The sequence below is a fragment of the Capsicum annuum genome, chromosome 2 (genome assembly GCF_002878395.1).
Source record: "Capsicum annuum cultivar UCD-10X-F1 chromosome 2, UCD10Xv1.1, whole genome shotgun sequence".
Taxonomy (NCBI): domain Eukaryota; kingdom Viridiplantae; phylum Streptophyta; class Magnoliopsida; order Solanales; family Solanaceae; genus Capsicum; species Capsicum annuum.
The window spans coordinates 121,386,888-121,399,835 of record NC_061112.1 but is presented as its reverse complement, the minus strand read 5'-3'; the positions used below and the strand labels follow the sequence as shown (position 1 = coordinate 121,399,835).

The 12,948-nt window shown below is 34.5% G+C and overlaps 2 protein-coding genes across 2 annotated transcripts in view; both read right to left on the bottom strand.

Moving 5' to 3' along the window:
- Positions 1-874, bottom strand: part of LOC107858063 (ABC transporter B family member 9-like) — an 11,353-nt gene extending 10,479 nt beyond the window's left edge. Inside the window, 2 exon segments of the mRNA XM_047407790.1 lie at positions 639-711; positions 713-874. Of these exon segments, the coding sequence (XP_047263746.1) occupies positions 639-711; positions 713-874 (235 nt within the window).
- A 2,785-nt stretch (positions 875-3,659) lies between these two features.
- On the bottom strand, positions 3,660-10,157 carry LOC107859155 (SH3 domain-containing protein 3). Its single transcript, XM_016704073.2, has 10 exons — positions 9,902-10,157; positions 8,462-8,584; positions 6,809-6,878; positions 6,295-6,440; positions 5,663-5,764; positions 5,347-5,544; positions 5,182-5,244; positions 4,995-5,099; positions 4,701-4,775; positions 3,660-4,087 (listed from the first exon to the last, which is right to left on the bottom strand). The coding sequence occupies exons 1-10, from the start codon at positions 9,959-9,961 to the stop codon at positions 3,968-3,970; spliced, it is 1,062 nt and encodes a 353-aa protein (XP_016559559.1). The 5' UTR covers positions 9,962-10,157; the 3' UTR covers positions 3,660-3,967.
- Positions 10,158-12,948: the final 2,791 nt, after the last annotated feature.

The following is a 12,948-nucleotide window of genomic DNA, read 5'->3' as shown; positions in this document are numbered from 1 at the left end:
TTTTGGTATCAGAGCGAGAAGGTTTTGAGAACATTACCTACTAACTCGCAAAAGTTTATAAACTCTGTATGAAAAGACATAGATCTTTCCAAGACATAGTGAAGGGGTTTTCACTTAGATAATTATGCATGGTAGAGAAAGATCGTGACTTTTTCAATAATTGAGAAACTCAACAAGAAAGAGAATATTTTAAAATAGCTCACTGCTCATGAATATCTCAAGAGTAAAACGAAAAGATACAGTATATCTCCTTAAAAAAAAAAAAAGGATGAAAATAGAAAAGGATGAGAAGGAAAGAAAACAAGTTTATGCATGCATGCTTTGTGTATTCATAACCCTGTATACCAAATCTTAATGCAGTTTGCGGCGAAATCAGGAATTTGACAAAAGATGTATAAATATTTTTCTCAGTGTTAAAGGTGTATAAAATTAATTATACATTCCTGATAGCTAATATTTACTTAATTTATATACAACACATAATTTTTCAACAAAGAATATGCACCGAACCTCTTTTCCGTAAGATGACTCCGCCTATGAATATCGTATTTAAAATTTGGAAAAATAGAACTAAAACAGTAATAAAAAGGAATTATATTGTCGATTCATATAAGTTAAACTCTAAGAAAACAGTACACGTACCTTTGAAACTTTATGAAGAACCTCATTAGAAAATGAAGCAGCACCGAAAGAATTAATCATTTTTCCAAAAAATGAGGGTCATCAAAGGTTGAGTTAATCCTTCATCAATGGCTCCAATAGTTCCAATGATCATTAGTGCAATATCAACTCTATCTGCAAAACTAAACAATTTGTAGAATGCAACTTTTTCATCTCCATTAATTATTGGTGGTTTTTCTCCATTATCGTCCATATCTTGAATAGAAAATTAAGGGGAAGAGAAAATAAGAAAGAAAAAAAACTCCTCCCCCTCTCCTTTAATTTGTTCATGAAATATGTATATATATCTGTGCAATGCTTTAAACTCAACGAATGAGTGAACAAGTAAAGTAGTGGAATAATTATATGGTACCTTCGTTTCAAATTAAGTATCCTTTGACTTACGAGTTTAAGTTCTGTGCACCATCAGTGTATAAAAAATTTTACACTATTAGCTAATTTGGTCACCCAATTATTTACATAAAATTTAAGAAAGAAAAAATTTGGTAACTTGCAGTAGCAGGTTAAGTTCACCTGATAGTATAGAATATTTTTTAGACTGACGGTGTACAAAACTTAAATTCTTCACTTATTTCACGTTGTGTTAATTAAATTTTGCGTTAGGAGTGAAGGTATGATACGTGCAAATGTATTTAATCATAAGTTTTATGCTTACTTTCATTTTTATTTGTTCAGATACTGTATCATTTTTAAAATAAAATAAATCTAATTAATACGTTAGAAAATGACTATAATTCGTAATGAGAATAAATTTAAAAATAAGTAAGAAATTATCAAACCTGAACACTAATTAGTACTTCCTCTCTATTTCAATTTATATGGCACAGTTCATATTTTTGAGAGTCAAATAGCTTAATTATTTTAATCGTAAATTTGGGTATGCGATCGTCAATTTTTTTTCAAACAAAATTTACATATTTGAAAATCATATAACAAGTTTTATAAGTCTCAATGTTTGATAATTTAAAATATATAAAAGATATATAAAATAATTAGAGTCAAAAATAATCTTATTTGATGCTTAAAATCCAAAAGTGGTCACATAATTTTGAAACGAATAGCGTCATGTGACCTCCCATTTTTGGCACCACATATTGATATAGTTGCATATTCATCAAATTTAAAAATGATCTCTACACTGTATTATAGTTCTCTCCAACACTTTTTTAGTTGTCGACGAAATCATAATTAAAAAATAATTTGTTTATTCATTTACTTGCATCTCTTCAATAAGTTTACCCTCTACTTACTGCCTATTTGGAAAGTTATCCTGGAATTGGATTTGATTTTGGTGCAACTGGATATAATTATACAGTTTTGGCCTATCTGTTGCAGGGGCGGATCTACGTTAGAGTGAGGGGTTCATCCGAACCTCCTCAATCGAAAAATTATCTTTATGTATATAAGGTCAAAGTTGAAGTATAAAGATATAAAGTTTTTAATGAACCCCTTAATAAAATAGAAAGGCGTAGCTCAGTGGCCTAGGGGATTCATTTCGAGACTCACGCTGCGGGTTTGAATCCCGTTTGCTGCATCTCTTTTGGTAATTCTTTAACAACTTTTCCACTTCTCACTCCTTTTATTATTTAATGCTCAATTGGACTTTGACTGTTTCATTGTTGGCAACTGGGCCTATATAACAGAAAAACTTTATATGAGTATTTGGGTATTTTAACTTTTTCTTTTTCGATACTCTCAATACTAGTTTAAAGTCATAGCTAGAATTATATAATTTTCAAATTAATTCTCAACCCCTTTCCCACCCCCAAATAAATAAATAAAAAATATTTTGCATATTTCTTTTTATACGTTATGTGTCGCGTTTGTTCAAAATAGCGTCATATATTTGACTAGTTTTACATAATATACAAATTTTTTGCTTTGTCAATGTTTACAGATTATTTTATCGAAATACATAGCTCGTTCGTTTAAAATATATTTTATTATTCAACATATTAATATTAATGTTGTTCAGTATTTTTTATTGAGTATGAAATATATATTATAATATAAATAATTGAATGCTTACACTTTTCAAAGACCTTTTTGTGTGTGTGAAGGTATTAATTTGAAAGAAAAAATATTAAAATAAAATAAAACTATAAAGTGAAAGAAATAAAAGACATTATTTTTTATGAAAGCTCGCAAAGTAAAATCTGAAAGTAATGTTAAAAGGACATGATAAGGCAATTTAAAATTTCGCTGGTGTACACTTTATTTTTATAATGTACTTTTTATATATACTTACTTCTTTATATGTCGAACTCCCTGGGCAAAAATCCTGAATCCGCCACTGATCTGTTGGTCAGATAATTACTCAATTAATACGTAACAATTACACTCTTCAATTCTCAGAGGCACTATGAATTAATGGTAATTATATGATGTAATTACAAGGTTAATTTTTAATTTCCTCCTTTTATTTTTACAAGGTTTCAATATTGTAAGGTAATAAATCGAATAGATTGTTCAATTTCGACTTAAATATAATCTATTTGGAGGATTATGACAACAACCTTTTTCAAAAAAACATATCTAAGTGTATATCATACTAACATCTTAAATATGTAGAAATATTCAACAACAAAAAAATACAAGCAATTCCCTTGGTTGATTAATTACACAAAAAGATCCTTCCAATCAAGATAGAATAATCAAAGTTCCAACGGTTTAAATAATTAGTTTTGATCCAGACCTCTCTACCTTCATAAGGTTAGGGGTAAGGTTGTGTTACTATATACACACCACCTTCCCTAAACTCTCACTTACGGAATTACACTGAGTACGTTGTTATTTTACAAAAATCCACCTGTACTTATCTAATTTAATAAAACACTTGAGGGATCAGTTCATTGCTCATATACTGGTAGTATTTCATGTTCGTTCATAGAAAGCATTTGCTGCACGTCCTCTGTGCAATGCATATATATATGTAACCTTTGTCATTTGTTAGTGTCCTGTCCACCTCAGTAACAACATTAAAGAACAGTGTTTCTTTCATAAAATTCACAAATTTCCAAAACAATTTCCACAACCATCTTCTTCAAAGATAAATTACACAAGTCATTTTTCGCTGCCGGGTAGAGGAGGAGGAGGAGGAGGGCATTTTCTGTGAAAAACAAAGGGGGAAAGGGAAAAGACCAAAAGCATTTTGTGTGATCTTTTCTGTCCAGTATAACACTGAAGAAACTAAAACGAACATGTTACACACTCCACTCTATGCACTTGCATAAAAGGAGGTACTGAGAACAGTTCAACAAATACCAGCAGCAAAAAACACCATGTCTCAGTAAACTTCAGTTGCTCCATTAGAAGTAGGTACTCTTTGTCGTTTCTCCACGTACTCGGATGGAAACCAACCTGCCTTGCCTTGGCATTCTCCTTCTGACCATCCTGATTGAGTCACCTGAACATAACATGAAATTGGAAAAGAGAGGCATCTCTTCAATCCAACATGGATGTAATGGAATGGAAGAATTAACCGCGGTTTCTTTGTTTGGACTCTATAATGTTTCATTGAACATATCATGTACATCTATGAATAGATTATAGTTTAGTTACCTCTAGAAGTTTTAATAAAGAAGAATTAAAATGGCATATGGAACAAGAGAGTTCAGATGTGTGTCCTTTCCTTTTTTCATTTACAAAGTATTCTTTATTTTGATTGCTCTCATTCTTTGTATCTTCTGCTTTCATTTTCTATTTTGGTGGGGAGAAAGACGACCGGAGGGGCAGGTTTAAAGTGGGAAGGGTGGTAGGAGAGAGCAGGTTTAAAGTGGGAAGTTGGCCATATCAAATTCATTTCTCAGATAAATTGAAAGGTAAAAACTTTAGAAGGAAGACTCTGTGAGTACTAACAGCAGTCATCTTTACTGGAAAACTGGAGAAGGCTTGGGACTATAAAAGGTTTTTTAGGTTCAGAAAAAAGATGACCCTCCTCCAACAGATATACATGTGAGTTTTATGTCAACTTCAATAAATAAGTTATTATCTTAAGAGGGAGCGAAAAATTAAACAACCTTACGAACAACAACATAATCACCGACAGACAAGCTTAGCTCCTTTTCTGATTCAGCTTCAAACGAATGAATTGCCTGTATGACAGAGACACAAAAATTACGACCATGCTTCATTAAATACTTCAACTCGCTAATTAAAAAGTAACACTGTACAGATAAGAGCGTCTTCAGAGCCACGTAGTTTACGACCGTGCTTCATTTCCCTCAGATGTTTCTTTCAAATTGTATAATAAATAAATCATTCTGCAATAAGATTGTAACAACTTGGATTACTGTTGTTAAAGCAGGGGTTACCTCGGCCAAAAAGTATTTTGTTTTCTCAGGTATTTGGGCTGGAGGGTTTACAGGAAGTGTGGCTACAGGAGGAGCAGCCTCTTTTCGCTGTTTTTCAGAAACTATCTGTAGAAATTGCAAATTGTCAAGAAAAAATACCTAGGTGTAAAGTATGCCTCCAGAGAACTAAGAAAGGAAAACCACACACCTCAGCTTCAATATTACCCAGAATAACAGCAACTCTTTCATGATAAAGCTTTTCTGCTTCAACCTGCAGATGATTATATTCACTTTTACGCAGTATGAAAATGGTTGACAATGCAAAAGACAAGTTTCAACCCCATGAGAAGCAAAGATGCACCAGCATACATACCATTGCAACAAGCCTCTGAAATGTAAGCCTCTCCTGCTGTGATTCTACAGCAGCTAATGCTGCAGCTGCTTCTTTACCTAGTACTGCCATGTTGGCTTTGAGTTCCTGCATTCTAGCTTCGGCTGAGTGCAGTTTTGCCACATTCTCTGGGATAGGAGCTTCCCTCACCCGCGCTTGTCTTCTAGAAACTTCGGTTGCCTGCTTACTTTGTAGTCAATACTAAGGATGTGATGATTGTGTAAAATAGTACAATAAGATAAGTATAAACAGACGTTTATCATTAGTCTTTAGCAACAGAAATAATCGTTACAGTAACCTGTATCTCTGCTTCTTGCCTCATTTTACTGTAGCGCTGAGCAAGATGACGAGCATCCTCTAAGGGAGAACCAGCTACCATAGCTCTCAATGGTTCTAGTACCTGGAAATCCAAAAGCTCATCTTAGTCTGCTGCCGCAAGGCTGAACTATGAAGTATCGAACACAGGTTTACGCTACAAAATGTCATGTATCAAAAAAAAAAATGCAGCATCTTGGTAAGGAATAACAGAAAGAAGAGTGAAAAAGAAGGCATTGAAATATTTGCCAAAATTATGTTTCCCGACAAAAAGTTTAGTACCGTGATAGCTTACGGTATGTCATTAATCCTTCTAAAGGTTTTCAAGGGAACTGTTTCAGCAATTTCTTCATGAGTTTTCAGTTGCTGCCAGCACCAGAACCTAAGACTATTATCATTGATTTCTTCGTCTTCACAGTTTCATTAGCAATCTTTCCCAGAGAAAGGCAGCTAGCTATTGCATTGATAGACAGCAGTCCACTGACTTTTAGATCTAGGGAAAAAAACTTTTATCTAGCTCATGCAACTCTAAGCTAACAAATAAAAAATCCAATATATATTGCTTCTAATTAATTTTCATTGACATACTCCAAATTACATGCACATTTTACCAACCTGACTGAAGAACAGATTGTTTAGATCTTCAACCTCCTTCTCAGCATGCTTACGAGCATCACCGTAAAGAGAAGCAGCCTTAGCTAACACCTCGTCATTGGGATTTTCGACTCCATATTTGCAGCAATCTTCTGATAATTTAGTTCCTGACTAACATAAACTTCCACCAAATAAGCTGAAATACACAAAAACAAAAACAAAAAGAAAAAAGGAAAAGAACAAATCTCGATCCCACAAAAATGGGAGAGAGAAGGATGAGATTCTATGGGCATGCTTAAGAACTTCAGAATATCTAGCTATCCAGCAGTATCCAGGAAATAAGAAAGATAAACATCAAGGTTAATGATAATCTCGTCTTATCCTCAAGAAGGCACAAAGGACTGCCAGAATCTATTAGAAGTAGCAGCAGACAAACTCATTAGTTTTATCCAAATGCGGGCAGAGAATCAAGACTACAACAAAGTTCCATCTGAAAGTATATCTCTTATAGAAAATAGTCCTTCAAAAGTTTTACCTGCTTCTATATGCTTATATCCTATAGCTGTAAATGTTTCAGCTGCCTTAACAATCTCTTTCTGAAAATCCTGCAAAATGATACAAAAAGAGGTACCCTAACTTTAGACAGAAAAGGAAACACAGTGTGAATTCAGATCAGAATTAAGTAATGAATTTGCCAAGTCCCAGATCCACAACTACAGAAGACAAGATACAGGAATAAAACGCTCTCCACTAGTTTGGCATTTATCTTGTTCATAGATATATATTGTCTTGTGCAGTTAACAAAGCACCTCGGAAGGCAGACGATATATTGACTGCTGACAAGAGCAACAACAAAAGAAAGACACAAAAGGCAACCCAATCAAGTAGAAAAGTATCTTAAAATGGGCCATGACCAATGGGAATTAGAAATATTAATGCATGTGGACAATCCAAGCAGAATAGCTCAAGGTGATACAATAAGCTAAGCTCGACATCATTATGTTCAACTCACGTAAGAAGAAGATAGTGCATCTTAAGAAGCCAAGAATAAATTTAGTAGCCAGAGCAGAAGAAGATGAAAATGACTAAAAGGACCTGCTACGAATATCTAAAAATAGGTCAAGCTCAAGCTAATTTAGAAAAGTGAATGCATATCAATTAGCGGAGCTGAACAACATTATGATTAGGTCAGCTAGGTCAAATCTCAGCCTTTCTGAGCAAAAATATAAGTTGGCTAAAAATCTCAAAAGAAGTGACCACTTAGTACAGAATATTCAGGTCAGGCAGCACTGACGTGGATATCAAACAAATAAAGACTTGAACATAGCACTTAGCACCTAGATTTCACTCATGGACCCCAGCCACACCCTCAGTTGTTTTTCTTGAGTAACTTATATTTTTATGTTTAGTTGTGTACTATATTCAGTCGATGCCCAATTTTGTTCAACTTTTTATGAATCAAAAGCACATTCAGAACCATCCAAGATGGTGTCAAATTATATACATAGGAAAATGTTGCTCAACTGAAGTCATCTATCAAGTTAGCCCAACTACCTGCGGATTCTCATTTTGAATTAAAAAGCTATATGAAACAAAAACAATCTTATCACATATGTCAAACATTCTCGTGTTTGTTTTGTGCCGACAAACAAGATTATAACAGATGCTTCTTCTGAGAATAAACAATACTAGAAAAAAAAAAAGAACTTTTGGCGGGTTGGCAGCATAAGACTGCCTACGAATAGGCAGAAGGAACTTCTTTATCTTTGATAACCGTGGTGTCCTGGCTAGCTTTCGCGCACCTCGACTAATTTCACGGGATACCTGTCACCTCCCAATAGCAATAGGTACCCGTTAACTCTATCCACCAAGGCTAGGACAAATGGGAAGAGATCACCTAGTGTTTTTGTAACCTGAGTCCTTTGATAATAAGTAAATCTAGCTGGCAAGAAGCAGGAAGAGCAAAGTGAAGGCCTTTGATAATGACTAAATCTTTTAATTAGCTATTACATGCTAAAAGAATATATTAGCAGTTATTTTCTGCAAGTAAATAAATTGCAGTCAGGAATATACTTTATTAAATTTCACACTTAGAACGTAAATGACTGAACATCAAACATTATAATACACGAAAAAAAGTTGTAGACAACGAACAGGCTTTATTTACATTATGTGACAGAATCCTTACCCTTTTTTCACGGGTAGACTTATACAACTTGTCCAGTTGATGATGTAATTGCATCTCCATCTCATCAATGACCATAACATCAGAACTTTCATAACCAGTTGCACTGAACTGCTTGATGACTGCCTGAAGTTTACAAATCGAGATAACAAGCAAGTAAGAATCAATCTATGACACTATAAAACTAACACTTACTGTGGAAAGAAACAATTTGTGACATCTCCCAAATGTCGATAACTCAATTGAATTCTTGAGTAAGGTGGGAGATTTCATTATTGCTGCTTCTTTTTTGTTTTTCTTTTTTTAATAGTAAAGTTTCAATGTTAGGATACAGGATATTTTTTCATCCTTTATCTTACAGACAAATGAGGATGTTGGTTACTTGGTTTACAAGGGAGGATGTACCATTTACATCACAGTTTCAGTAGAACCCAGTACCTTCGCTCAAACATTGCAGTTACCTTAAAATATTCATTTACCATGTACAAATTATAACTTTAGAATCCACTAACATCATAGAGCTAGAATCTACAACCCATAAACTTCAAATCATGGATCCACCGGTACTCCTTGTACCATTTTGTATTACCACACCAATTCCAAAGCCCAAAGTGAGTGCATTTTTATTCAGTTATCGAGGTAAACAAAACGATTAGGGAGATTAAAATCCAAAAAAAGCACTTTTTCGCAACACATTCAATTCGACATAAAATCAAAAGACAAAAACTGACAAGCATAGAAATCCATAAAACTAAAAATCTTCCATCGCTCTCTTCTGAACTTCAGTTCATCATTTCCTCGGAAAATGAATTACTCTTGTACAATGAAACACGGCAGCCTGGTGCATTACAGCTCCCTCTATGCGTGAGGTCTAGGGAATCACTGAACCACAAGGTTCTATTGTACGTAGCCTTACCTCGCATTTCTGCAAGAGGCTGTTTCCACACTTTGAACCCGTGACCTCATAATCACATGACAACAACTTTTCCGGTTACTGTTATACAATGATTCTCCATAATTCAAGTATTCATTCACACATCAAACCACGATCGACCACCAAAGTTCCAAACTCATAAGGCTCAAAAGTAAACCGATGTGGTAATAAAGAAAAAAAGACAATGATTCCAATCCAAAATGACTTTGCTAATACACAATTAGCTCTTATCAACCCAAAATTCAAAAAAGCAGTTACTCGGATAGTAACCACCCTCCACTTGTGAGTTCGAGTCACCACGAAACAGATTAAAAAAGGTCAGAGCTCCATTCCCCAAGAAGGGGTTTTTAAAAAAATAAAAATAAAATTTTCCCATTTTAGAGTTCCGCTAAATGAATCAAGAAAAGCATAAAGATTACACCAGAATTTCAAGAATATTCACATTCTATTGTGGCAACCCCAAAGAAGAAAAAGAGTATAATTGGATCAAGAAAAGGATAAAGATGTACCTGTTGCTGTTTAGCGACTTGCTCTCTGAATTTGCTAGCTTGCTTTCTCAAAGCATCCATTGCTGTAAGCTGTAATCTTTGTGATTTCTTGATTTGTTTGTATATTCAATATATCTGATCTGAATAAAGGTTGTATACTACTGCTGCTGCTTCAATGAAAGAAAGCTGCTTTTAGCTTTTAATTACATACCATTTCCTTTTTTCTTTACTCCCCCTTCCTTTTTCCCCATCTACTACACTATAAGTAATTAATAAAAGGACAAAAAAGAATTAAAAAAAATGAGTTTAAATTCAATGTGCTTAAAAAACAAAATATTTCTTTAACGGAAAAAGGATAAATATTTATGATAAATGGTATGTATATATTATTCATCATATTTTGGGTATATATATGCTCCGACCATTGATAAAATGGTGTGTATATGCTCCTCACACTAGTGATATGGGCATATGTGTACCAAAAATATGATGAAAGGTATATATGTATAAATACGTACCATTTATCATGATTTGAGGTATATTTGTTCATTTTTTATTTTAATTTTTTATCTTGGATAATTAACCCAAACCTCGACTCGTATGTTCAGCGAATCCCATTTCAAATCAACTCGACCCAACCTTTATTGTTTGTTTCAAATCCGATACTCCCTTTATTTTTCTCTTAAGCGTGAAATCTAATCAAATTGCAGTGAATGATCGTTGCTGCTAGATGGTGTTTACTAGTTGGAGGAAGTGGAGATTAATCAGGTCGGAGGTGTCCAAAGCTAGGAGTGCGACAATGGTTCATTGATGAGGTGTTTCTAATTCGACGAAGATGTTAGCTATCTGGTGTTGATTGGTGGCGGATATTGTTTTCCCGATGAAATTTTGCTAAAAAATGAAATGTGAGGAGTTCAATTTATTTGATGTTATTCTTGGATGTTATGGGTTAATTTATTTTTTTTAAATGGCAGTAGTGAGTGTTATTGTATTATATGTGCACGTCGTTATAGGGATGGAAAAATACGACTGTTAGATAGGCATCTCTTGAATTATAATTGGGACGGAGTCCAATAGTAAATTTCAGATAATTATTTGAGATAAAAAAGGAAAAAATACTCCCAAACTATGATAAATGGTACGTATATACCTGTCGTCATATTTTGGGTACACATATACCCCTGTCATTAGTGTGAGGGGCATACACGTACTATTTCACTAACGGTAGATGCATATGTGTATTCAAAGTATAACAAATGATATATACGAACCATTAATCATAGTTCAGAGATATTAATATTTTTTTTTCGTTTCTATAATAATGTCCCTGGGAGGGAGACTTGGAATAACTGTTAAAGTTATTATCATGTGACCAGGAGGCTACATGTTCTAGTGGCTCGATCTTTCTCTGAACCCCAAGTGCACCAAATTGTCTTACAATTATGTCATTAAAAAAAATAATTACACAATATATTTGATATTATTAATTAACAAAATCAAATAAATAGTATAACATGTTAAACTAAATTGTTGGTTATTAAAAAGAGCATTCATTACGCTATAAGTATGTATGACTTATTTTTCTTTTAATTTATATGACATTATTTTTATCTAAAATGAGGTTAAAATAATCAACGCCACAACTATTACTCGCAGTCTCAACTAAATTAGAATCAAATACATGCTTACCCGTTGATCATGTAACCTCAATTTAAAATAATAGAGATAATACCCATGAAAATAGCTGAAGTTTGACCGGATTACCAGTTGAGCACACTGAACTTTGCGGGGGGTTCTATTATCCCCTCAGACTTTTTTTTCCGTATTTTAATGGTATATATCTGTCACTTGACACGTTGCGCGTTATTCACGTGCATTGAGCACGTGAACAATGTTAAAAACGTTTTAAACTCTTTTTTTTTTGTCAAACAGCCTCTTAATTTTATAATTATTTAAGTTTTATATTTTTATTTATTTTTCATTCTTCTTCTTTCTTTTCTTCAACAATGGTTGCTCCATCGTTGAATTGAAATTTAATAGAACTCAATGGTTATAATTTAATGGAACTTGCTAATTGAAACTCAATGGATGATTCGAAAGATTCAAATTCGGAAACTCGCTAATTTAATTCCGAGTTTCATTAATAGAAATTGAATCTTCCGAGTTTCATTAATGGAAGATTAAATAGCTTCATACATGAAATTAAATTTCTCGAATCTTCCGAGTTCCATTAATGAATTTTTCGAATCTTTCGAATTCCATTAATGAATTTTCCGAATCTTCCGAGTTCAACAACAACAACAACAACAAACCCAGTGTATTCCCACTTTGTGGGGTCTGGGGGGGGTAAGATGTACGCAGTCCATACCTCTACCTCTGATGAAGTAGAAAGGCTGTTTCCGAAAGACCCCCGGCTCAAGTTACGAGATATCAAACAAACACATAGTACAGCACAGAAGCAGATGACATAACATAGATACTGCAGCCATAAGGAATATAAAACAGAGTAAAGCAGGAATGCAGGAATATAAAGCAGAGGAAAGCACACAGATTCGTAACAAACATAGAACACGGAACACGGAACAGAACATTGAATACGGAATCATACCAGGAATACACCCCCACCAATTACCTCCCTACATTAGCGACCCGAACAGGCCCTAATCCTCTGCCGTAATTCGCGTCTTCCAGACCTTCCTATCTAGGGTCATGTCCTCGGTAAGCTGTAACTGTTCCATGTCCCGCCTAATCACCTCACCCCAGTACTTCTTCGGTCTACCCCTACCCCGTCTAAAACCATCCAACGCTAGCCTCTCACACCTACGGACCGGGGCATCCATGCCCCTCCTCTTCACGTGTCCGAACCATCTCAATCGTGCTTCCCGCATCTTACACTCCACTGAAGTCACCCCAACCTTCTCCCGGATAGTCTCGTTCCGAGCTCTATCCCTTCGGGTCAGTCCACACATCCAGCGCAACATCCGCATTTCTGCCACCTTCATTCTTTGGGTGTGGGAGTTCTTAACTGGCCAACACTCCGCTCCATACAGCAAGGCCGGACGGACTAC

Coding starts and splice junctions, on each gene's coding strand:
- LOC107859155 (XM_016704073.2), bottom strand. CDS start 9,961: ATGGATGCTTTGAGAAAGCAAGCTAGCAAATTCAGAGAGCAAGTCGCT. Junction 6,441..6,808: donor ATATAAGCATATAGAAGCAG/GTAAAACTTTTG, acceptor TATGTTAGTCAG/GAACTAAATTATCAGAAGAT. Junction 5,245..5,346: donor TTCAGAGGCTTGTTGCAATG/GTATGTATGCTG, acceptor AATCATCTGCAG/GTTGAAGCAGAAAAGCTTTA.